Here is a 27403-nt window from a genome sequence, read left to right as displayed (position 1 = left end):
AAGTAGCTTCACATCTTCACCCTTTTCCTCTTGAATGCCCACAGAGTCCTGACTGCCAGAAGCTCCCCTAATGAGCCACTGCTAATGGCAGCCACTGGTGCCTTCACCATGATTGCAAGCTTTGTAACGCAACCTGCCTCCAAATCAAACTTTGTGCATCAACTGAATAATTAGCTGTAGAAGTCTAATCATGGATTGGGTAATGATGCTATCAATAATGACGATGATGTGTCACTGTGCCATTCAGATTCTTATCAGTGATTTTTTGCCCAGCAGACAATTAAACAGGTGGAAGAAATTCCACAGACTTACATTAAAGGAGGAACCTGAGCCATTTCAATAGACCAGAACAGAAGTTTTCAAATTTGTCCCTTAGCATTTCACAGTGTTTTTTTTTTTTTTTTTTTTTTTTTTTTGTCTTCCTTATATAGCACACACTATTCAGTTTATCAGTTCATTTGTAAAGACTGCAAAAGCTAAATTGGGTGTGTCCATTAACAGAGACACATCAAATGCAGCCCCTCCAGGACAGGTTTGAAACCCCTAGAATGTCATATATCAGGAGTTCTCAACTCTGGCCCTCGAGGTCAACTTTCCTGCAGAGTTTGGCTCCAAACTTGACCAAACTCAATTGAATGTAACTTTCTAGTAATCCCTAAGATGTTGATTAGCTTAGAGCTTGAGTATCAAAGTTGAGAAATCCTCTCATAGAAACTTGGGGGCTTATAGAGGGCTATTTTATTTATTTATTCATTAATTTATTTGTTTGTTTTTCTTAACTGGGACCAGTTATCAACTACCTAGCAACCAGTGTTGCCACAGTTACTTTGAAAAAGTAACTTATTTACTTTACATATTACTTGATTTAAAAAGTAATTTAGTTACTTTACAGATTACTTGATTTTAAAAGTAACTAAGTTACTTTACAAGTAACTTTATTAGTTACATTCAGTAGCTGCCGACAACATAAAAATGACAACCAGTTTTGCCAACACTCACTTTATTGGAAGTGTATTTTTAACAGTAACATCCACAATCTATTTCCTGACAAAGTTGAACTTAAAAACTATTTCCTGAAAAAAATATGTTTTTACAAAAAATACAGGCAGCCTTTCTTGACTTAACACAAATACTTGTTTTACTAAAAAAATATTAGATTCCTAATAAGTTATAAGTTCTGTGAGGCAGCACGGCATTGACAGTGGTAGGGATCTTGTTTATTATGGCATGATATGAGGGCGAGTCATGCGTATTTAATGGCATTTCCTCTACAACAAACTGCCCGACTAACTTCTTCAACTCTCCCCCACTTACTGGTTTTGCACCGAAGTCCATCTTTTGTTGTTTAGGTGGTCAGGGACCTCCTGCTCTCTGCTTCTCATCACCTGGTGTGACTTGCTCTATAAGTTTGGCTGTGCAGTGCGGCGACTCCAAATGTTTTCTTTAATTCGATGTAGTGTAGCTAGATAACATTTTGTCGCCGCCAGCACAGAGTGTACAACGGACCTTAATGTTGTCATCTTCAGCTGACACAAACTCAAAATAGTGACTATCTCCATCTAGAAAATGCACATCTCTCGCCTCCCTCCATTGTTTACGTTTGTGTCGCTGCGTGGCACGTACACATGACGTGAACTTCATGCATGCTGAAAACGTGACTTGTCGCATACGTGACTTCACTCCCCGAGATGCAAGAAGAAATAAATATTTATTTTTATTAAGGAAAATGACAAAAATAATAACGCACAGTGACTTGGTAAAGTAACTTTAATCTGATTACTGGTTTGGAAATAGTAATGCGTTAGATTACTCGTTACTGAAAAAAGTGGTCAAATTAGATTAACGCGTTACTAAGTGTTCCTATCACAGCTAGCAACATCAAGTTTGTTTTGAATTAGCAAGCGCGCACACTGGCCATTGGCTCAGTGAGTAGCAATGTCACCTCACAGCACAAAAGTGCCCACTTTGAGTCCTGGCTAAGCCAGGGAGCCTTTCTGTGTGTAGTTGTCATGTTCTTCCTGTATCAGTATAGGTTTCCTTTCATAATTCAAAAACTGACTGGAGACACTTAATTGTCCTCAATGCGTATGTGTTGGTAAAGTGATAGACTGCCCACTTGTCCAAGGCCAGGGGTAGCCAACTACAGATACCGTGTCTAAAAGTTTAGACAGCAAACTTTTTGCCTCACTGCCCTGTCGGGCAATTACTTCTCAAGCAGCATTTGCCATAAAGGCAGCTCCCCAAATTGATTTCGGACAGGTTTCTGAGGCAGCATAGTCCAATGATGATCAATGGAGAGAACAACAGAGAGATATTTGGAACTAAGCTAATTTTTAAATACTCTAATACTAATCCCTCATTGTAATCAAAAGTAGAAAAGTTGCACAGTGACACATAAACATTTATACACAAACTGACCACCACCTACAGCTTTCATAGGTATTTTTTTTCTTTTATTTTTTTATTCTTAAGCTTTCAATTTATTCTTCAACTTTAATGGAATCAATGGATAATGGCATATCATAGGCAGCAGTCGATTTTTGGTCATAGTCAGAGATAAACTCTGCAAGAAAGTGGATCTTGAGGACCAGTTTTGCCCAGCTCTGATCTACAAAATATTGCTTTCAAAAATGAATCAGCTGAAGGTCATCTCAGGAGACAGCATGTGAGGTGATCATAGGATTCAGACTTGGACTGTTGACTTCATATCTCCATATTTTCAGCATTAATGTCAGCCAGAGTTTAGCACCTGAACATGCAAACTAAGGTCTTCTGGATTAAATGAAAACAATAGCAAGGTGTGTTGGAGCAGGGTTTGAATTGTAGTCTGCAGAATGTTAGCTCTGCAAGAGGTTGGCTACTAGTCCAGGTTGTTGCTCTGCCGATGTCCCAAAACGCTAGCTCCATCAACCCTGTGATCTTGCACAGGACAAGTTTTTAAAATGAATGACTTTTGCCCAGTTGCTCAATTGACTTTTTTTTTAGACATGAATATTTACACTATGGAATTATGAGCTCCTTTCAGCATGGTTGAAACATAAAATAGTGAGTTACTTGCAGTGGCAGTTTTTAAGTTATGCTTTGGCACTGCTGTTCGGTGAATTTTATGTTTTATCTAAATAATGTATCCTCTGTAGTGTACATTTTTGAAAAGTTACTTTAAAATGTTCTTTTTTTAATTATTTGTTCTTTGAAACATGCTTAGGGATCAGACAAAACCATGTCTATTCTGTCAGATGGGAACAGCTCAGCAAGTGTGTTCAAAGCTGGGATTATCTAAACTATAGGATCCTGCTGGCGTTAAAGAAAAGGGCAGCAGAGACCTGAGTGAGGAGAGGCTCTTTTCCAGTGAGTCAACACTGCACTGCATTTTAAGCAGGAAATATCTACAGGGCTACGTATCTACAGGGCCATGGTATAATGAAACAAGGTGCCAACTGTACATCATTGTTCAGCTTTAAAGGGCACTGTAGAAGCCTGAGACAACAGAGAGAACAGGAAAAGATTTCAGCAAAGAGCCACTGTGGTCTCCTCAGAACTTAAAGTGCAAAGTGCAAGATGCGAGCCTTTCCAACTGTGGCTTGTCCACTCTCAGATGGGTGTTTCCTAGAGAAATCACAGTCACAGGGGTCATTAAAATTTCCACAGACAATAAAGAATTCAATGTCACGTAGATGCACTGAAACCCTACATATAAACCCAACTAAACTTATTATGCAACCCAGGTTCATTGGAATAACATGCCTCTAGCGACATTTTTGCAAAATTATATTATGCTGCTTCTTGCACATTTCATATCACTTTTCAGGAAAAATGCCCAGTGAGCAATGCATAAGCACATTCAGTTTATCCAATATGGATGAACCTGAATATGTCAATGTTTTATTAATGTTGGTAGATGCATTATTACAGCAATTGAAAAATTCCTGGTGAGTGACGCTAAAAGCTATTGGTGTGACGAGACATCCCATGAGACGAGACACGAGACTGGCTTCACAAGAACGAGACAAGACAAGTTTTTTTTTAGAAAAGATACTTTCGTTTTAATCACTACTGTAGAGAGAATAAGTGTTTATACCCATACTATAAACTTTCATACTAAGAACATTGTAGCCGGAGCGACTTCTCTCTGTTCATGTCTATGAAGAATCACAAAGGTACTGGGTTACTCTGCCGCGGTACCCCCGAAGTAATCTAAAATAGTCTGAATATAAACAATTATTATAGGTGTACCCTAGTGATTCAGGACAGGCCAAAAACACGGTTTGGAAAATGGATCCATGGTGTACTCTGTTATTATATACTTTTTGTAAATTTTGTACACAAAAAAAGTTACGGACCGCAGCTCTGATTGGTTGTTTCTTCCCTTGAGCAGTGTACTTCTGCAATTGGCAATAAGACCACTGGAAAGAGCCAGAGGAGCTTGATTTTTTTCACAGATTATTTGTCTCATATTCTACTGTCAGAACATAATGACAGGTTTAATGAATATGTAAAAAAATTATTTTTTACTAAAGTTACCTGCTGCAGCTTTAACCACCCAATACATTTACTTGCACATATTTGAGAATATAATTAACATGTTTTTGAATAAAGATGAAATAAAAGTGATACATTACTCATACACAGCTATTATAGCATTGGTGTATCATGTGACAAACATGACGTTTGCCACGGAAACAATAAGGCTATACATTATAAAATAACGGTTGCCTAAAAAACTAATTTTCAGCTAGAATATTTTAAACTTACCTGTACATGTGAAAAAGTGTATATATATATATATATATATATATATATATATATATATATATATATATATATATATATATATATATAATATATATATATATATATATATATATATATATATATATATATATATATATATCTGTATGTAAAAATGCAGAGGTTACAGGCACAATTTCGTAGGGCCATTGCCTTTGGCCTGTCCATAATTAAATGTCAGCCAGACATCCTGTAAGTCTTTGTAGGGACATGTAGAGTATAGAGATTGTACTCTATATAGTCTACAAATGGCAGCAATCTAATTAAACAAGCCCCAACTTTGTCAAATTAATACACTATAGCTTCTCAACCTAGAAGCAGTCACACAAAACTTTAAGTATGAAAAATTGCAGAACGATAGGCAACAGGATATGATGATACACTCTGGGGTTATGCTTTTAATAAATACTAGCAAATCATATAAAATGTAGTACTATACTAGTGTTTCCACTTTCTCAGAATGCTGCAAACGAAGGGGCTCTAAAAAGTTACATTACCTATATCCAGTCAAGATGTCAATCTGTGACATTTCAATTTTCTGTTGATCAGAAGTCTTTTCACTGTTCGCATTTGCAGGCCAGAGATCACCAAATAAGCAGCAAATGATGAGATTTCTAGATTGTGTCTGTGTTCTTGCCTTCCCACACTATATACATATAATATTTGGAAAAAAAATATTTTGAATAGTAGATTATAAAAAAACTGTCAGTTTTGATTCGAGGAAATGTCACTTTTTGCTCTGAACAGAGACAAACTATTCAACACATTTTTATTCACAAAAGTGTCTCGGGTAAAAACTATTTTTATAATTAAACAGCTGTATGGATGAGGACAGAAGGAAAATCATCTGTTAGTGCAACAGTCACTTAAATATTAATGTGCGAGCACAAAAAATGCTACCAAAACAAGTTTCTTCTATTTGAATAGGTTTTTCTTTCTCGCTTTCCAAGAGATTATGAAGACAGAATCTCTTTCTTGAAAATAAGGTATTTCTTTGCTATTTCTTGTCAAGCAATGTGATGTGTTGCTCATTTATAAAACATTATAGTTGCAGGATAAAACTGCCTCAGGCAGTCAAACCCATGGCATCCCCAGAGTTGAAAATGCACGCCTCCCTCTTTGGATTCATCTTCTGTTCTTTCCCGCAAGCCACTGTGTTTTGCCATGCTACTAAAGCTTATTGAGCTCCTCGTCTGTCCACAATTCCCTGTACACTAGATCCTCAGCCAGCAAACGACACAAAATGTCCTTTTCATGTTTGGGGGACCTTGGCCTTTGAATGCTCACTGTAAAGTGTCACCTATTTATTTGACAGATGCTTTAATCCAAAGTGACTTGCAGTGCTTTCAGGGAATACTTTTATCAGTATATGTGTTCCTTGGGAATTTACCTATGTGTGACCTTGGAGTTGTTTGCACCATACTCTATGCTCAACCTTTTGAATTCCATTGTATGACATTCTCATTAATGGCTGATCATTTGCATTTAAGGGTGCTTGTCAGGACATATAGGTCACACTCCATGTGACTGTTCCTACCTGACCAGCTAATAGGCAGTGTTGTTTGTTGAATCCAGCTCCTTCTAGGTCAAGATTGAGACAATAAGAGGGTTGAGTTTAATTTGGGGTTGAGGGTTTTCATGAAAAATCTTTAGCACTATTTAAATGGTAATTGTTTCTCATGTGGATGTCAGTCAAATAAATCTGCATGACAGATAAAACTCAGGCAATTTGATCAGGGTGGAGGAGAGCGAGTTTTGTGGGAACAAGGGCGCTGCTCAAGTGGTCGGTTGTATGATTGTCTGCTGTGAATAAAATGGCACATGCTAGGAATAATGAGAATAAATTATTATTTAATGTAATAATAATATCCCATGTCTCATTTGTTTAGTAAATCTTCTGTTTAAACGTAGAAAGACAGACGCAATATAGATGAATGGTTTTGTCTTGTATTTTCTCTTAAATAATGTCATTTTTAAAATGGGGAATTTAGCATAAATACTGTAATAATGCAGCCATTTATTTGCAAGAAGTTAGCATGAAGCTGCTTGTTTTTTATTTTTTATTTATTAATATATGATAAGCTATACATATTTTAAAATTGTATTGCACACCTGTTGCTGCCAGAATAACGACTCATTTCAGAATCAGAGAGAGCTTTATTACTAAGTATGCTTGCGCATACAAGGAATTTGTTTTAGTGACATAAACTTCCAGTTCACAGAGACAACAACAACACATAACCAAGAAATAAAAAAAATAAAAAAAATGTATGAATATTTGTGCCATAGGTGATAATGGAATAGATTAGAGTGAGATGCATGGACGTACTAGGATGGAGATGGTAACAAATTAACAGAGGTGGGACAAAGTCATTGTTATGCAAGTCACAAGTAAGTCTCAAGTCTTTGCCCTCGAGTCCCAAGACAAGTCGAGTCAAAGATGAGGCAAGTCCCAAGTCGAGTCAAAAGTCAAAGCCAACAAGTCTCAAGTCGAGTCCAAAGTCCTACCATTTTAGTTTCGAGAAATTTCAAGTCCTCTTACCACAGAAATAAAATGTATACAAATCATGTATATCTGTAAGATTTGTATTTATTTAAACCTCATTTATACAATGACATTAATAAAATACAGTAAAAAACTGAAAATGTATATTTTCACAAAAAATGCTTGTATTTCAACAGCATATTGCACTAGAACAATGGCCTGTTTTTGTCTCATATTTGTTGGAGAGACTGAGATATACATTTGTGTTTATCCATCTAGCAGCCAGGTAGAAATGGTACTTTAAAACGGACGTTGACATTTTGTTGGCAAGGTTTTCCATCTGAGTGTGCTACACTCATGTATATAATCCGGGTTCAAAAATCCATATTTTTGTTAGCATGAACCAGCAAGGGAGACGTGCGTTTACTGTCTTGTTGATACAGTATGGTACATCCGATAAGGTGATTAGCATTCATTCAAAACTTACCTTTCTTTGTGCAACTTCAGGTGTCGTACATCACCTGTAGGAGAAAAAAAAAATCAATCTGTGGTGACGGTTTTGCAATCCGTCCCCTCAGTTTATAAATCATACTCACGAATTCATAAACTGTTCCCTCGGTTTAACAAACAGTGCCCATGAATTCCCAATCCGTGCGCTCAGATTTTGTAAATCGTACCCACAAATTCATAATCCGTGCGCACGCTTTCGCAATCCGTTCCCACGGATCTGTAAACCATACTCACGGATTCATGCAGCAAGCTCCTACGTGTTAACATACAGTTTTATTGAATATTATTATGTGGAATATTATAATAATAAAGGAATAATCTTATAATAGCACTTGATTATTATTGTACAATAAACCTGGCATTGTGACTAACTCTGGAGTAATTTTTTCCTCTGTTGTAAATTGTTTTGGATAAAAGATTATTTTGCATAACCTGTATAATAATATATAATAATGATAAAAATAAAAAATAAAGTTATTTTTATAATTTTAATTTGTAGGCTAAATAAATGAGTACAAGAAAATAATTCATGAATTGCTTTATTTTTAAATAACCTTTGACGGTTTTGGAAATACTTATGTACATTTTTTTTTTTTTTTAACATGAAGACTTATTTTTGTGATTTTATTATACTAAGCTCCATCCACCCCACCACACCTGCCGGAGTTAGATGCATTCATTAATATGAATTTGTGGGTACGGATTAAAAAAACGAGGGTATGGTTTACAAACTCTGAGTGCACGGATTGGTTTTTCGTGGGCACGGTTTGTTAATCCATGGTTACGATTTGTTAAACCGAGGGAACAGTTTATGAATTCGTGAGTACGGTTTATAAACTGAGGGGACGGATTGCAAAACCGTTGCCACGGATTGATTTTTTTTCTCCTACAGGTGACGTGCGGGGCTCCGTAATACGGAGAGCGGCGCGGCCATGTGAACATTTTTTTCCCCCAAATTTCATGGGAAGTAGCAAGTCTTCTCGAGTCAAAAGGCGCAAGTCCAAGTGAAGTCACGAGTCATTGATGTTAAAGTCCAAGTCGAGTTGCAAGTCTTTGTACATTTTGTCGAGTCGAGTCTGAAGTCATCAAATTCATGACTCGAGTCTGACTCGAATCCAAGTCACATGACTCGAGTCCACACCTCTGCAAATTAATATAAGGTTTATTGCACATTTCTATTGCAAAAGTGGGGAACATTTAACTGTTCATGAGGTATATTGCCTGGGGGAAGAAACTGTTCTTGTGCCTGTCTATCCTGGTATTTGCAGCTCTGAAGTGCCGGCTATATGGCAGAAGTTAAAATGGGGGATAACTTGGATGTGAGGGATCCAGAGTTATTTTCTGAGCGCTTTTCCTCACTCTGGATGTATACAGTTCTTGAAGGGTGGGCAGGGGAGCACCAATAATATGTCTGATTTTGTAGCTGAACCAAACCAGACAGTTATGTGCACAGGACAGACTCAATAACGGCTTAGTAAAACTGTTTCAGCAGCTCCTGTGGCAGGTTAAACTGTTTTGAGTGTGTTTAGCTCTAGGTTGTTAAGACTGTACCAGACAGCCAGCTGCTCAACCTCCTGTCTGTAAGCAGACTTGTCACTATCCTGAATGATACCGATGACTGTAGAATGTAGAATGTTGTTTGCAAACTTCAGGAGCTTGACAGAGGGGTCTTTAGAGGTGCAGTCGTTGTTGTACAGGGAGAGGAGCAGTGGGGAGAGAACACATCCCTGAGGGGCACCAGTGTTGGTGGAGTGGCTGTTTGACATGAATATCTGTCAGAAAACTGGATGTGGAGCCTGGTCAGTTTGGTCTGGAGGGCTGTTGGGATGATGATGTTGAAAGCCAAACTAAAGTCCACAAACAGACTTAATGATCAACACTTAATGATCTTAATAATCTTGGCATTTAACTGTTGATATAGGTAAAAAAGAAAATTATTTAAATCTTGATTCTATATTTTCAGAGTCTGAAAAAAAATATATAAATAATTATCTATTATGGAAGGGGAAAAAATACTGCAAAAATATTGAATACGATTCAGAGGCCAGGCAAGATTGAGGAAACATATGCATGCTTTAAACTATTATTTTCCCCCTTCTCTAATCACAAATTACTGTACTATACATAATTTGCGATATTTAAAAATCCACCTACTTCAACCTAAAAACTTAACCTGCTGCCTTAAAATTTTAAGTATAATCAAACTGGCTGTGCAAGTCATTTCAACATGATATCAAACTAGTGTCTACATTTGCAGAATTAATTTATTTTGCCAAAATGTTTTCTTCTTTTCAAGACATTAACACAGCATTTGAGTCTTTTGCTCTTTTGTATGATCAATTTATGTTTTTCCAGAATTGTTGGACAAATATAATTCCATAGAGAACTATATCTCTATGGAGTGTACTTCAGTTGGCAATCTCTAGCTGGTGTTCATCTTCATGTTTGTTCCAATTTCATCACTTTCCATCCTACAGGAAGGAATTTTTTTTTTTTTTTTTTTTTTTTTTTTTGGTGCTGAGAGCAAACTGTGTGCTTGTGTGCATGCGTGTGTGTGTACACTGTTGCATGATATGCCATGATAACTCACACTGCCCTCAGCACAACAGTAGTGGAGGCTGTTGTCAACATAGATAATTCGGGGGTGGGGGTAGTATGACTGGAAAATTGCTATGATTTTATTTATTTATTTATTGTTTCTTTAAATAATGTATAAAGGGCAACAAACTGTGAGGGAATGAAGTGAGGATGTCACCTGACTTCATCTCCCCTGAGAATGATCCCTTGGAGAATGCTGTGATTTGTTCTGTGGTTCAGTTTTTTGATTATCCTGCTCGTTATAATTTCCCCAAAAGTGTCTTTGTTAAATTACACTGGGATTTCAACAGCTGGTACTAAAGTTATGAGCTGAAGCAGACAGCACTCTCTTGCCTGTCAAATCAATCCCACTTCACCATGCACAAATATTGCTGCATGCAATGTAATGAAGGCGAAGGTAACTGCAGATGAAACTGCAGAAAGGGAAAAGACAATTGTAACATAAACAACTTTGCTGAAGTTTAAATGGCAGTTTTTATTTACATTGCTGAACACTTTAAATGTAAAAATGCATGCTTTTTGCTAAATTGTAGAATAATGTTTGTTTGCTTTATTTATTTATTTATTTATATATTTATTTTTATTTTAGATTATTTATTTATCTGTGTGGAGAAAAAAAAACGGTCTACTTAGCTCATGCAATGACTGTAAAGCTTCAAGAAGTACCAAAAGCACTTAAAAGTAGGCAATAAATGCACTACATGTATATTCTGACAGATTTGTGAGAAAATTCAACATCACTGACAACATTAAACTTGCTAGAACATTTCTTATATACCAGAATAGATGCAAAGACGATTTAATTTAAAAAAGCTCCAATGTAGGAGCTTTAATAAAATACAATTTAAAAATTAGAACTCCTTGTCACTTTAATATATAACTAAACAAAACTTTATAACTATATGCTTAAAAAAATGGTTCTGCCACTTAGGTGGCGGTTCACACTTTATTGTTACATCAGTGCATTTGCTTCAGGTCATATGTTACTTGATAATAAAACCTTAAAACCTGTTAACCAAAACTGGTGTGTTCAACATGAGAAATTATCTACTCTGGTGATAAAGCAAAACAATGCAGACCTTTTTTATTTAATGTTTTATGTTGAAAATACAGACATCTAGTAGCAATACTTCAGTCTATTTATATAATAGCCGCAGGTAGCTGGCATTTACTGTTTGTTATTAGTGACTCAGACTTAGTGTACTGGGCCTTTTGCAGTATGTAAACCAGGCATTGAAATAAAACTTTTTTTTTTTTTTTTTTAACTAAGAACATCTGCAAAATGATGTGGAATGGGTTTAAACACTGAGCTTATACACTTATTGGTAGCTGAAATAATAAAATTGACCAAAATAGTAAATAAGTGGGTACACATGGATCTGGGGTGTGTGCAATTTTTTTAATGACAGGTGTTTCAATTAGGAAATCAGTGTGGCTTGCTGAAGATTCTGTGTGAGGTTGCCTTTCATATACCCACATAAAAGCTTCTATTTATGTCAATTAGTTGCCGCTGAGAGGGTGTAATGGGCAATTTGATTCCGAGGGTGAGGCACAATAGCCAGGCACAGCATTCAATACATCCTGAAACAATATTCAAGATTCAATTTTTTTATTCATCACATACACAATTATATAGAGCATATATAGCAAGCAGTGAAATGTGAGTCAGGTCCGCTCCATGGACAGTACAATTATTAAAGACTACAACACATATGAAAATATACATAAATATAGGTATGAAAAATGTAAATAAAAGTAAACAATAAAAATATAAGAATAACATATAAGAAAGATGTATACTGTAGAATTAAATATAGAATAGAAAATAATGTGCATGAAAGTGTAGTCTAAAGTATTAAGATACACAGGAATGTACAAAAGGGGAATGTGCAAACAGGTTGACACTGTCAGTATGTCAATGTGAGGTAGAGAATGATGGAATATCTTACTGATTAACTGAATATTAAGTGGAGACATGAAGAAGTTAAGAGGCTGGTTTTAAGTTTAGGAGCCTGATGGCCTGGGGGAAGAAACTCCTCCTAAGTCTCTCGGTTTTTGCCATTAGGCTACAGAAACGCTTACCAGATGGCAGACAAGTGAAAAGATGGTTACTTTAAAATCATCAAATGGCCAAACATTACTCACTTTGACATTACTCACTAAGTTTTTCTTGCAGATATCCGAGGACTGCAAGTCTTTCTGGACCAGACATCAAGACAGGGTTTGGATGTGTCTCTGCAACGAGTGGATAGGAACATCAGTGGCGTGTTTTCCAGTTTGTTCACCTCCATGCGCACAGAGGAGCTCAACCGCTACAGGGACACTCTCAGAAGAGCTATCCTACTCCTGAGCCCACGTGGAGCACAGGTCTTCATCCATCAGGTATGTGATGTCATTACCATAAACTCTAGGACATAATGGTAAATGAGGTGGGATGAGCAAGTGGATAGGTTGAGCCACCTCTGGTAAATACTCATGTCAGTAGTGGTGAAAAGATTCATAAGTTTTGTCAATGCATAAAAAAACATGGATTTTTTTTTTATTTTATTTTTTTTATCAAAATTATTTTAAATGACATAAATAAATAAATGAATAAATAAATATTAATGACCGCATCGAAAATTGCTTGCCATATGAAATTGTATCCCTGCCAGGAGGACAACTTGAGTAAAAACTGGCTTATTATGGCCTACAAAACCTGTCACTTTTGTTGCATCCCTCCATAATGACTGTACAAATGACCTGTCAGGCCAGCACACCTTTACTGTCATTATCTCAGCATCTGAAGTACACCCCTCCACTGATCTGAGGTCACACACATCAGATAACATCACACATTAGCTTTAACAAGCTCCGTGGGATCTGAACTGGAATCAGTCACTCATGCTGGCGGGATGCCCATCACATCATGCCCATCAAGAGCTAGAGCATGGCTTTCTCATGCATATGGATATACCATAAAACAATGGATGTCTGTAATCCCCCCTGCTCTTTGGAACTTTTAAGTTTATTTGAAATGAGTATAAGCTAGATTAGCCTTTAATGCTGTATTCTTTAACTGTAAAGATGAATGAATTGTAGATTAGACATTGCAATTTGGATGGACTTGCCATTCCACAAATCTAATGGAATTTTTTAAAACAAGTGAAGTAAAGAATGAGTTAATTGAATTTGTAAGTGTGGATTGATCGCTAGATGGATGGATGAACAGATCAAAAATATTTATGTATGGATTTATATTTAATCACTATTTATGTATTTTAGTTTGTATTCAAGTTAAATTTGAATTCAATTATAGTATATATATATATATATATATATATATATATATATATATATATATATATATATATATATATATATATATATATCGTTTTAGCCAGTAGAGCTTCAAAGGGCAAGTATAATGCATAAAATTTTACATTAAAAAAGTTTCAGCTTTCATTGTATTTCTGAATGTTTTTTACTGGTGTGCACTATGGCTGAGCCTGCTGTCATGTTCTCCTGTCATCTGGTTCCAGTTTGGTTCCATAGCTCATTGACTAAACGAAGGGCTTACTAACAGTTCAGCTCAGAATCTGCATACTGATTCACATTACAGTTTCCTCTTACTGTGTCATGTATTGTGTGAGGTATCTTTGATGGGGGTTGACATTTTACATTATCACTAGGTTTGATTTTGCTCTATTTTTCCTTCATTTTGATCTTATAACACCACTGGAAGAGTATACTTAATTTGGGTCTGCTTTTCCAGTACTCTTTATTTGTGAAAGTGTTTTTGAGACACCATGTCTGAAAACAGTGTAGGACAATATGCCTTGAATTTCATGGAGAGGCAGATAGAAATGCATTTATTGCCACTGATGGCATGCAGGCTCATTGGAAAATCAACATTTCTATCAAATTATATTACATTTATCATTGCCCGTTTCATGGTACTTTCATAGTGAAATGTCCTTGTTCAGTGTAACTGGAAACTAATGAATGTGATTCTGGCAATGTTTTATTAAGTTGGCTGAGTATGTATCTCGGCAGTTCAAAGATGATAATGTCCAGTGAGTGGCTGAAATGTTTGAGTGTTTGAAAATAACTTACCAATAACACTAAAGAGCAACACAATACAGAAGTAAAGGTGAAATAAAAACACATTTGCTGAAGCAACCATGCCATTTTAACTTGATTCTAAAAGTCTTTGAACTCTTTTATTGACTCATATCCAAGCACTCAGCATTACAAGTGTGATGCACTTCTTAGGTGAATAACCTATGCTTGAAAACTCATACAGAACTGATTATGTAATTCTAACATCATTTCATTCACTGTGCTAAAGGTGTTTTAAGGTCATGACACACTATTATGCAAATAAACCACATAAAATGGCATGTATTAAATCAACACTCTGCCCCTGTAATCATATGAAAAGGTGAAAAGGAGAAAGAAGTTTGTTGTTCTTTTTTCCCATGTTAGTCCCTGATTGTCTGCAAATGTGTCATATTTGTCAATTAGCCAATTTTCTAATGTTTGCATCTGATCTTGTTATTTCACTGGAAAGAGCATGGAAGAGCATTTGGACAAGAAAAATGGAACACAAGTGTTAAGACAAACATTATCGCCCTTTATCAGCTATGATATGGTCTGCTACCGACTAGAACGCAGGATGATGCAGAGACTGTGATCTTTAAATAGGATCTAGTATGTTTATGATGTGAAGCATCTAACACAACCCCCTGCACTTTACACTAGTAAGTTGTCTTGTTGCCTTGTTCTCATAGCACTGTCGGCAGCAATTCCATTACCACACAAAAGAAACCCTCTGGAGTTTAACATTTCACTAAGCTAGTGACATGAAACTATTTAGCACAAGAAGAATGAAATCCTGAATAATTAATGAGATTGAGCTAAATTGCATTAATACATTGCAACACATATTTAGTCTCATGATGCGTTCTATTATCTCTGCAAAAAACACATTAGAAATGACTTTATCCCACTTTCCAACCAATAACAGGTTTTTAGAGTTGGGACTATAATTGCTTGATGCAGGATTGCTGTTACTAGAACTTGCCCATTTGGGCAAATCACATTGTGTTCTGCTTGTTAGGCCTCATGTTGTGCCAGTATTGTTGTCCCCTGTCATTCCTAAAGGAAGTAGTTGATAATAAATACTCAAATGACTTGTGATGCACACAAGAGGTATGATTTGTGGCACTGCATCATCTGCAGAGTCTGTGCTGACCAACTGAGGGTTGTTAAACAGAAGAGTGGTGAGATGCCTCCCAGATGCCTGGACATACTGCTGACAAAACTATCTCTAAGACCTTCGGTGTTGACATCTCTCTTTCTTTCAGTTGCACATAATCTTTTGCCATCCATCCAGTGTCTTTACTTGCATTGCTCCCCATAATCACACAGATACCATACACACCTTGAGTTCTACAAGCAGAACTGAATCAATTTCCTGAAACAATAATTATCACAATATCAGACTTTAAGATAAAGCATATTTTGTGATCCACTAATATTGGAAAGTTGCAGTTTCCAACTTCCTTACACAAACCAGCACTTGAACTCGGTTCTGTCATTACAACTCGCATGGTAATGGCTATAACAATGTTACTGTATTTGGTCTTGGAGGAATATATCTGTTACGCTGCTGAACTGCTGCTGTTGGTTATTATAATATATATCAGACCTCCAGCTGATGTAATCAACAACCGAACACCGTTGTGCCTGTGCCATTCTTTTTTTATTGTATGTGATATTCTGAGCATCAAACTATTTAACATCTTTATGGTTGGAGATCAGAGATATCAAATAGGAATGATCGACACTGGACTTCAAATCTTGTCAGACATTTTGACTTTGCTTTAGGATTTGGGTAAAGATAGGAAAACCAGTCTTTTCCTGTTTATTTTAGCAAACGTTTAGATTAATGGCAAATGATAGGACAATGGATCTTGGAAAGGAAAGTTGTTCCATGACTGGCAAAATATACCTATTCAGAAAAACATCTTATCAGCAAAATTATAGTCAATGTTTAAACAACAGTCATTTTACAGGACTATTTAAAGCTCTGCATTTACATGACTCAGTCTTGCTGTCAACTTTCAACAGAATTTTGCCATCTGCAGTTGACAAAAGATATTGTTATAAATTAAATAATCCACTGGATGCTGAGATGTGTCAATATGTCAGAGTTCCAGAAAGCATCCCTGATGTGTCATTTTCATCTCAGCCTTTAGTTTTGGACTTCATGTAAGCATTTTGAAAATATATTTGATCTGTAAATATCTCCAACGGCTTTTTTAGCACATTAAACGTTTTGCTTTTCTATTTTAGAACTCTTAAGTTCTCATGGTTTTAGGCAACTGATAGAATTGCATTGAAATATTTATAGCTCCTACTGCTTGAACACAGAATCAGATATCTGAATTTTAGAACAGTACTGCATTTTAAAGTTTCAGTCCTCTTTTAACTAGGCCATACACTGTAAGGATGTAGCTGTGGTTGAGATGGTCTTTCTCTGGGCCTGTCTTTGACAAACTGTTCTGTTTTTAGAAACTAAGGCAGAAATAGCAGGCCAGTGTGCTAATATATTCCTGTACAACATTCATGAGACTGCAATGCTTTCAAGGCTGTGTCATGGAGTTGTGATAGGTCATATTTGATAATGTTAAATCTTGTAATCAAAGACTTTTCAAAGACTAATCAAAGACTTAGAAAGATGTATTTCATTTTGTAGTATTGTCATTGCCTCTTCTGTTAATTTAAGTGAGATGATTCTGTAACAAATAGAAACATACTAAACTAGAGTAAATCTAAAGTAGATAAACTCCAGTTTCCAAAAAAAAACAAAAAAAAAACAAAAAAAAACAATGAACTAAAAGTGATGTACTCTGAATCCTACCTGTTGCTAAATTTTCTGACTTACAATTTTGATGTGTAAACTCTAACAAAGCTGTAAATCAATCCAACATAAAGTTTAAAATTTAAAATGTTGAAGATTAATATAGATTGGTCGATTCATTAAGTGATAAAGCTGCTTCCTCACAAAAAGCAGCTTATTCAGCATATTGACGACTTTCCTACAGTGATATCCATTGACTAAAGTGCTTGTCTTTTCTTCTTTTTTTTAACTCACCTTGGAGGCCTCCCCTAAGAGTGGGTTTCTGAGGGTGCTTATTTACTTGAGCAAGTGATTAAACAAGGACCACATGGAAGTTATCAAGCAAGGAACCATGCAGAACCTTCATTCTTTAGGTCATCAAAACAAAATATCAGTTTGCCATGTCATCTTGAGTAAAGCAATGTAGTTGTATGATGCTTTTTCAAAGGTCATTATTTTGTGTATTTGGTGAAACAGAATATGTTGGCATGCTTTAATGGTCAAAAAACATTATTTCTTCAAATACTGTTCATTATTGTAGGTCCTCTATGGCCCGTATATATCAAACATGTTGTTTTAAAAAAAGCCCCTCCTTCTGACAAGCACAGTCTGCTCTGATTGTCCAGCTGACCATGATTGGTGCATTATGATTGGCCAAACACCACAAGCATGAGTCAGAAATGTAACGCCCCTTACCGTAATCGAAAGCTTCAGCTTTCAAAGTAAATATCAAAACAGTTAATAATATCATTAGTTTTACCATCAGTGGAAGACCAAATGGGCACCAAAGTCGCGTGATAGACACAGTGATGATGCATTACACAAGCAGCGGTTAAGACAGCTGACGTGCTATGATTTCTGTTAGGCTTTTCACTTTGCTGCTCTCCTCACACACACACACACACACGACGCATTACTCTACGCTGCCCAAAACTCTGCATTTGAACAGTCAATAGCAAACACTTAAACTATTAAGAACATACTTACAGTCACTAATTCAGAAGCGCCAGACTGTCATAGCAAAGTTGGAATTGACAAATCTTTTTTTTTTTTCAGAAATAGCACTTGTACACAGTAAACCTTGTACTCTCAAATTGTAGTCCATAAAATGTGTAAACCAATTCGAACATCTGGGTTTTGCTCTTCTGTTGTAAACAAATCTCAAAATGATTGCCAATTGCATTTACTTTTGGAAGGCCAAATAAAGTGCTTTAGCTTTCTCACAGAAACACACAACCACTCCCTGACATGGCTGCATCAACAGTTCAGCAGTTCCTGAAACCATGCCTTCTTCTTTGCATGAATATTTGGACGGCATTATGCAAATTATGCAAATTATGCAAATATTCCACATTGTGATGTGGACATGTGGGGGCGTGTTTGAATGAGGCATTTTAGCCTGGTCTGGATCAGCCTTCTCTTTTAGAGTTTTGTAACTTTGTAGATCGTATACATGCCCATATAGCTACATAACACACTAAAGAAAAGGAAGAATAGAAATCGCATCATATGACCCCTTTAAATTTTTATTGGATTTCTCCTCTTTTAGTTTTGTTCTCTGTGTCTGCTGCTCATAGACGCAGGGGTCCTCCCTCTGCTGCTGTCGCACTGGGAGACTGATTGAGTGGCATGAGATATGAAGCATGATGGATGAAACTCATTAGGAAGGATGTGTTACTCCAGAAGCGTAAGAGAGATACTTTTCAGGTGTTGTAAGTGCATTTGTATTACTTGCCTTCTGCTCTTGATTACTTGAATGCATGTTGAGATATTTCTCAAAATGAAAGATGAGGGCTAATGGGTATCAGACAAAAGTGATTTGCAGACACAGCAATTCAAGCAAACCCAGAAATGACAATGTAAACTGGATTTTTACAGATTCTGAACTAAATGTGAGTGTTGCTTGACTATTCAGTTAACATCAAGCATAATGTACTTATTTTATGTATTTAGTTATTCCAGTAACCATTTAGAATTTCCATTCTCCATTAATAAGTCAATTCTCCTTCACAAGTCCATTCTCCATTATAATAAATGTACAATTGCACATTTCAGTGTAAATACTGTATTTCTAGCCATCTGTATTTTTCTAGTGCTCAAATAAATCACTTATGTGACGTATAAGATTATGTATATTGTTTTATAATTGAAAAACTATGCAATTGTATGTTTAATGACTAAAATAGTTTGTAGAACCCTAGTTTGTAGAACCCAGTACAGTTGGTCATTTTATTTTTAGTTATTTTTATTTATTTGCAACCCATTATCCATTAATCGAATTAATTGCATAATGTGGCGATTAATTAATCTAACTAATCTCATTTCATTGCACATACATATAAGTTTAGTTTAGTTTAGAATTTCACCCAAAATATCATTTAAAATTATTGTGATTGATGAAGATTGAGCCAATGTTACAAAAAGCATTTTTTCTTTTTTTTATTAAACACAAGCCTATCACTTTGGTGACAATGGCCTTAATTAACACGTTTTGATATTATTATTATTAGCCTGTCTCAATGGTCATACAGTAATTTAACAAGAATACCTCATTTCTTTATTTCTCCTTCAACCAGTTGATAAGACAAAATCAGTTAAAAGATGCCCTCTTCTTTTGCACAATGTTGCCCACCAGTGAGAAAAGTCTTTCACATAGTACAGTGGTTGCAGGCGTGGCCAAATATTTGCGTGCTAAGGAAGACAGTTTAACGTGGGCCTCTACATTAACTAACCACCACTCTAAAGAACACTTATCCAACTCAATAGTGGGCTGAGCTCTGTAGTTTTGTAGCACATTTCTAACATGACTTTCTTCCTCTGATTCTGAGTCTGAACCCAGCAGAATGATTCTAATTTTCTTAGATGGCTAATGTTCTTCTTTGGGTTGTGGAGTATGTGTGCTGGGTCCTGCCTCTTGTAGAATTCTCTCAAGGCTGGACCACACCTGTTCTCTCTATCCTCTTTCTAGGCACTTCAAGTCATTAAAACGTATGTCAAGAGCTGATGAAAGTTTCATCCATTCATTGTTCATGTCAGCTTGGCGTTCAGCAAGGTCTTTCTTGAAGGCAGTCTTGAACCTTGCCACAAATGCTGGATCTTCATCAGAGATCTTGATTACATCACACCCAAGGAATTCAGTCACACACCTGAGGTGGAAGATAACAAGGTCAATAAATAAATTTCAGTACATTTAGTTTAGGCTAAGATAAGCATATCTATCTAACATGAATATAAAAGAGTTCATTTTATGGATGAAAAAAAAAAAAAAGCTTTATCTTGTAACAAGCATGCTTGTCTTGCTCAGTAAGAGCTCAAAGACATTTTAACTGTGTAAAAAAATATAGCTGAAACCACAAATGTGATGGGTGTGTGGCAGACTTACTTGCATGGTTCAAGAAGCATCTGCTGCTTGTGCAGTTTGTCCCACTCAGCAGCAAAGTAGCCTTAACAGCCTCTTCATTCCGTAAGAGACATGTGATCATATTGAGTGATGTGTTCCACCTCATTGAAATGTCCTGTATCAGTTGCTCTCTTTGTTGTCTGATTGCTGTTTGTTGCTGATGCAGTTCCTCTGTGTTAGCAGGTACATGCTCAAAATGTCCTGGAATTTTGCGACACTTTGTCAATGCATCGATAAACGCACTGTCCGAGAGGCAAACAGTAATGGTCCTCTGCAAAAGGTGCACGGGAATGTGATCAAATGGAAATTTTCTTGCTGCTGGAACCATATTTCGAGCGATGTCCATTCCGATGATGGTCACTTTCTTCTGTAATGTTCCACTTCTCTGCCACCATTAGGAACTGTTCGGCACATGCACCATGCCGTGTGGCTGTTTTAAGAACCATTAACATGAAGGACTGAAATGTCCAGTTATGATAGATGAAGTGCGAACACCTAGATAGTTGTGATTACTAATTGAAGTCCAGTGATCTCCGGTCAGAGCAACATATTGTGCTTGGGCCAATTTTTCCTCTTTTGATAGTTTTTTGGTGTCATACAGCTGATTTATTTTTGAAAGTACTGTATGTCAGTAGTGTGCCAGTGAAAGTACTGCCAGTAGTGTGTATCTTGTTTCGGAGGACGCAATTCAAAAATCATTAATTAACCCCTTGTCTTCCACAAAATTAACAGGCCTACAGTCCATTGCAATCCATTTAGATATCACATTTGTTAGTGTTTCTGAGGATAACTTACTGAATTTGTTGTGATTCTCAGTCAGCATGGTTTGGCGGAGCTTGCTGACTGGATCATCTGGGGTTGTGCTAGCTGCACAGCTCGCAATATGTTTTGAGTTCAGGTGGTATTTCAGGCTAGAACTGCTTTGATGTTATGCAAATTCCTTATTGCAGAGAATGCAAAGGACTTTGGATTTATCAGTGGCTCCATTGGAATGAGTTTTGAATCTAAATTTTCCCTTCAGAATGCCATGCAGATCTGTGTCGTCCAGTAAGGAATCCAGTAGGGCCAGATGCATGGTGGATGGTACATAACTTTTCCCTTCTGTACCTCCAGGCGGAGCAGGTTCTGTGAGGGTGCCAGCATGGATTTGGTCGTCTAGTGCCCACTAGATGGGAGAAATGAAGACTGAAGGTTGGTAGAATGTCCTCCGGGGGTTGGATCAGGCTGATGTAGGCCGGAGAGTGCATCCAATCTGAAGTTATTACTCCCCGGATGTTAAGTGACCACAAAGTAGAAGAGGGTAAAGAACAGAGCCCAGTGGGCCTGCCTAGGGTTAAGCCGTTTGGCTTCTCGGAGGTACTGCAAGTTTTTATTGTCTGTGATCACCTCAAATGGATGTTGGGCACACTCTAACCAATGCCACCACTCTTCCAGGGTGAACTTGATGGCCAGCAACTCCCGACTCCCCATGTTGTAGTTCTGCTCAGCCAGGGATAGTTTCTGTGAGAAGTATGCACATGGATGGAGTACTGGGGGTTCACCCTTCCATTGGGGCAGAACAGTTGCTGCATCCACCTCAACTACAGAGCAGATTTTGGGGTCTGGGTGTGAAAGAGCCAGGGCCATACAGAAGGCAGATTTGAGCTGGAGGAAGGCCCAGTGTGCCTCTGGGGTCAAGGTGAGGGATTTGCCCATCATTCGGAAGGGAGAGGTGATTGGTGTGGCCTTCTGGCTTTAGTGGGAGATAAAGTGGTGACATTTTTTTCAAATCCCAGTTCCGAACTGCATCCACCTTCTTCTGGTCCATTTGTATTTCTACAGGTGTGATGATATAGGCCAAGAAATGGATGGTGGATTTGTGGAATTCACATTTCTCAGCTTTTAAATACAGGTGGTGTTGGCGGAGACATTGGAGTACCCGCGTGACATGTCCATGGTACTCTTCCATATTAGGCGAGCATATGAGTATATCATCTATGTAGATGAGGTCGAACTGGTTGAGGATGTCTCTGAAGATCTCATGCATAAAGTTTTGTGAGACGGAAGGTGAGTTGGAGAGCCAATAGGCCATCACCCGGTACTCATTGTGCCCGGTGGGCATCACAAAATCATTCTTCCATTCGTCACCCAGGCGGATGAGGATATAGACGCTCCTTAGATCAAGCTTGCTGAAGATATGGGCACTGTATAGCTTCTCCAAGGCAGCCAGAACCAGAGGAAGGGGATAGGTGAATTTTACCATATGGCCATTGAGTGCACGGTAAGCGCTTTAGACCCACATCTTTCTTGACTACAAAGAAGAAGCTCTATGCTGCAGGTGAGGTGCACGGACGTATGAACTCATTTTGTAAGGCTTCTTGAACATACTCCTCCGTAGCAGCTCTCTCCAGGATAGACAGTGGGTAGATGTGTCCTTTGGGTAGTTTGGCCCCAGGCAGCAGGTCAATGGAGCAGTCCCATGGCCGTTGAGGTGGAAGGTGAGTGGCTGCGACCTTACTGAACTCGTCCTGGAACACCTGATACTCATGAGGAATAGGAGTGGCATTGCACTGAGTCTGGCCTTTCCAAGAAGGTGGAGCAGATGGTAAGGTTGGTTTGGACTGAGATCAGGACTGGCAGATCATTTAGACATCGCTGCTCACACACTGCACTCCACTTGAGAATTTCTCTGGACTTCCAGGCAATGGAGGGTTGATGTTTGGAGAGTCAGGGGCATCCCAGGACGATGTCCATGACAGCCTCCTCCAGCACCAGTTGCGAGATTCCTTCAGTGTGGAAGCACCCAATATGTAGAACAACCTCTGGAGCTGCACCAGCCCATTGGCCAGTGGCTTTCCTTGGACAGCGGTGAGCTGGTAGGTGGTGTAATTTTTGCAACGGAGAATTTTGGATACAGGCTGCAGGAGGAGATTCAATTTCCTGATGCTCCTGAGTCTGAGGATTTTGACTGGAAAGGATTGGTTTCGATATATTAGAAGTGCATCTATATGAGGCATGCAAAATACATTTGGAGTGATTTGGATAGCACTCATCGCTGTGTGTGGTGGATGAACAGGGCAGGTGCAGAGATGGTGCTCATTGGATCCACAGTAGAGACAGAGGCCATGGGTGAGTCAACAATTTAAGATATTTTGGTTGAAAACAGGGATGCTTGTGACTGTCCCATTCACTGCCAAGTAAAATACACTGTCAAAGTCCAGAAAAGTATGAAAGATGTCATCAGAATAGTCAGTGGTTCAACCATAATGTTATGAAGCAACAAGAATACTTTTTGTATGCTAATAAAAACAAAAATAACAACTTTATGCAAAAATATGTCTCCTCTGTGTCTCTCCACATCACGCGAAACAAGGATATGTTTTTCTACCTGTATTTAAGCTTTGATTTGAATGAAAACAACGCATCCTTGTGGCATGGCTGACACAGACAAATGGCAATCACAGACAAACTAATTTCCCTATTATAAAGCCTTTTAAGGTAAAAAAAAAAATAAAAAAAAAAAAAATGAAAAGGTATGGCAGATATTTAGGCCAAAGTACATGACTAAAAAAAATAATCTTAGTCTTTATTAATAAAGTGTTTTATTTTCAGGTACAATAGGTGTATTTAGCAGGAGCATTCAAAAAAATGAATGAACAAATATAAAAATAAAACACTATATTCATTGATTCTCATTAAAGCAACTGTATTATAGTTTTTCCGTCAAGAGTATTGAGTGATTTTTTCTCTGTGCATTTGGTGTTTTACTAACATTAAAGGATTAATTCACCCAGACTTTTAAATAGGGTTATATATAAATAAATAAATAAATAAATAAATAAATAAATAAATATATATATATATATATATATATATATATATATATATATATATATATATATATATATATATATGTATGTGTGTGTGTGTGTGTGTGTGTGTGTGTGTGTGTGTGTGTGAAATGAAATGTTTAAATAACCAGTAAGGCTTTAAAGCACATGCAAAAAAAAAAAAAAAAAAAAAATATATATAATAATAATAATAATATATATATATATATATATATATATATATATATATATATATATATATATATATATATATATATATATATATATATATATACCTTATAATATGTTGTGTCATTTCATGAACAGTTTTAATATTTACTTATGTGTTGTTATAGCTTTTAAGAGTATGATGATTTATAACACAATGAACATATTGCATCATTTTTTACAATGGATGATACTTTTCAAAGTTATAATGTATTATTAGTCCCATATCTTGAAATTAATTAAGTCATAATAATATTAATTATAAAAATAAAAATAAAAAATTATCTCAAACAGTCATAAGATCAGATATCAGATCGAATGAATGTTTAATGTGACACATTTTCTTTGAACTATTTATACTAATAACATCAGTTTTATTATTTTGATAGTACCCTTTAGACAGCTGTTGATAAGTAATTCTGCAACTACATTTCAACTAGCTGTTATTAGAGTGTTAGTATGTCTGCTACTATAAATATATGCTAACACTTTATTTTGATGGTCAACCAACAGATAAACTCAGTTTATCAGTTTATTCTACCATTGTTGAGCATACTGATACTGAAATGAGTTATTTGGCATGTAGTCGCAAAGTTTCTTATAGTTGATTGATTAAGGGGACAATCAAAATAAAATGCAACCATATAAAACATTTCTTTTTTCTGTTGGAGTATTCAACTAAAAACAATTAATTAAAATTAGCTCCACTGGAAACACTCTAATAACACTCAACATCTAACCACTCACAAGCTGTAGTAAGATACTGTGCAGATCTTAAACAATATCAAGATATGATACAGTCCATTATACTGTAAATTAAGTAGATTTAATATGTTGTTCATTGTGTGTTATAAATAATCATAGTCTTAAACTTATAACCACAAATATTTAAGTATTATGATGTTATGATATTATTGTTATGATTATTCATGAGTTGATACAACATATTATAAGTTTTTGTTTTATAATGCATTATGCATTCATTATAATGCCTTAAGAATACCGTTATAATGTATTATAAATACGGGCTTCATAGAAAGTGTTACCACCGCAGCTCATAGAATGTGCACTGCAGCACAGTACAACAATTGTCTTTTTTTCAAAAGCAGATCATGGAGAGATTTTTATAATACACAATCAAAAATATTAATACCCTTCCCCCGAAAGAAATTGCGGACCAGGAGCAGACCGGACTGTAAGGTCACTTTAGCATCAGACCTCAAAGGGGGAGGGGCTCAAGCCTAAATTTATTTTGACATGGTGCAAAGAAACAACAGAAGTACAGTGTGCACTTGCTCTGTTGACTGAGGCATAAAAAACAGTCGAGATGCTATACATACATTGTACCTGTTACGCAGTGTAGATGAATTATGGGAGTATCAATATCGATTTGATAATACAACTATTCAAGAGCTTTTATTGGGTCACGCTCACCAGTGTGCCCAAATATTCTGCAAATGAAATGATTTCAAAGTAGAGCCCTGCATACATAAATTGATGAGGACAAAATCATCTGTGACGAAACTAGTCCCATGTCTTCTCCATCCCCACCAAAAATTATGTTTCTATATGTACATAGTCATTAGCTACATTAGCAGCTCGCAAGACTGCATAATTTAACTTAGATGGGAAGAATAAGAAAAAGCGTTCTGATGGATGTGACAGGTTAAACCCTGTTTATATCCTGGTCATATTCCTGTTCAATAACTATAACTCCTCCTTCATTTTATTCATTTACAAAATAAATCACCTCTTTAATGCCCTTGACCTCATATACAGTAGTACAATGTCCCAGACACCATTTAGACATTAAAATCCACATTAACTGTCCTCAAGAGATCTGCATTGTTCACCACATTGTGCTCTTCTCGTCTAATCAGATATGCTGTCCTACAGCACCAGCAAGGACTTATTTGATGAGAAACAAATCCTGGTGATTAACAATGATTAACATCAGCCTGAGAGGGATAAAACTGTGGGAAGTGTCCTATCTTAAAAGTCTTTAAATCTTGGTTTCTGGTTTTACAAGATGCACTTTGTTGTCATTTACACTGAGAGACGTCCCCTCATTCATGGGTCGAATGTTAATGAGACTAGTTCAAACGCTACCTCAGAGAGTTTTAATGTCCCAGTGCTGTTAAATTAGCATATATACAGTAGACAGCGGTGAATATTAAACAGGACAACAGTTCCACTGTTAAGCAAAAGTTTTTGAGGCAATTGAGCTGTGAAATCTGATACAATTAGTAAATTGACATCTCATGCTAGTTTTGTCTATGTCATTCTTCTAGGGCATTTGTATGCCAGTCACCTTTGCGTAAATGTGAGATGGATGTTGGACTGGCAAGTGGGATCATTTGTCTTGTGAAGAGAATATGCCATTCATATTGCCACTGGATATGATGCTGATAAAAGACATTGTTGTACTATCTGCTATCAGTCACCTGCCTGACATGTCTAATATTGCCATCAAAAAGTTGGACAGTGTGGCAAAACTGGCATAAAGGTGTCCAAAAGGAGAAGAAGAAGAAGAAAAAGAAAAAAATACACTTGCGACAAAAGTCAAGCACTCTAAGCAAGCAGTGAGCCATTCACTAATTTAGTTCTTTTCTCTGCCATCATCACAATCTTGACAAAAGCAAAACTTTTTTTTTCCCTCAACCCAAAACAAAAAAAATTAAGTGTCCAATAAAAAGCAA

General features: G+C 36.7%; 1 protein-coding gene across 1 annotated transcript in view; it reads left to right on the top strand.

Annotated features, from left to right (window-relative positions):
• LOC113072475 (glutamate receptor ionotropic, delta-1-like) overlaps window positions 1-27403 on the top strand; it is a 389481-nt gene that overhangs the window by 244397 nt on the left and 117681 nt on the right. Inside the window, 1 exon segment of the mRNA XM_026245462.1 lies at window positions 12558-12763. Coding sequence (XP_026101247.1) covers window positions 12558-12763 — 206 coding nt within the window.

The sequence above is a fragment of the Carassius auratus genome, unplaced genomic scaffold (genome assembly GCF_003368295.1).
Source record: "Carassius auratus strain Wakin unplaced genomic scaffold, ASM336829v1 scaf_tig00009130, whole genome shotgun sequence".
Taxonomy (NCBI): domain Eukaryota; kingdom Metazoa; phylum Chordata; class Actinopteri; order Cypriniformes; family Cyprinidae; genus Carassius; species Carassius auratus.
Note: the sequence above shows the minus strand (reverse complement) of the source record. Positions and strands in the feature narration are given on the sequence as shown.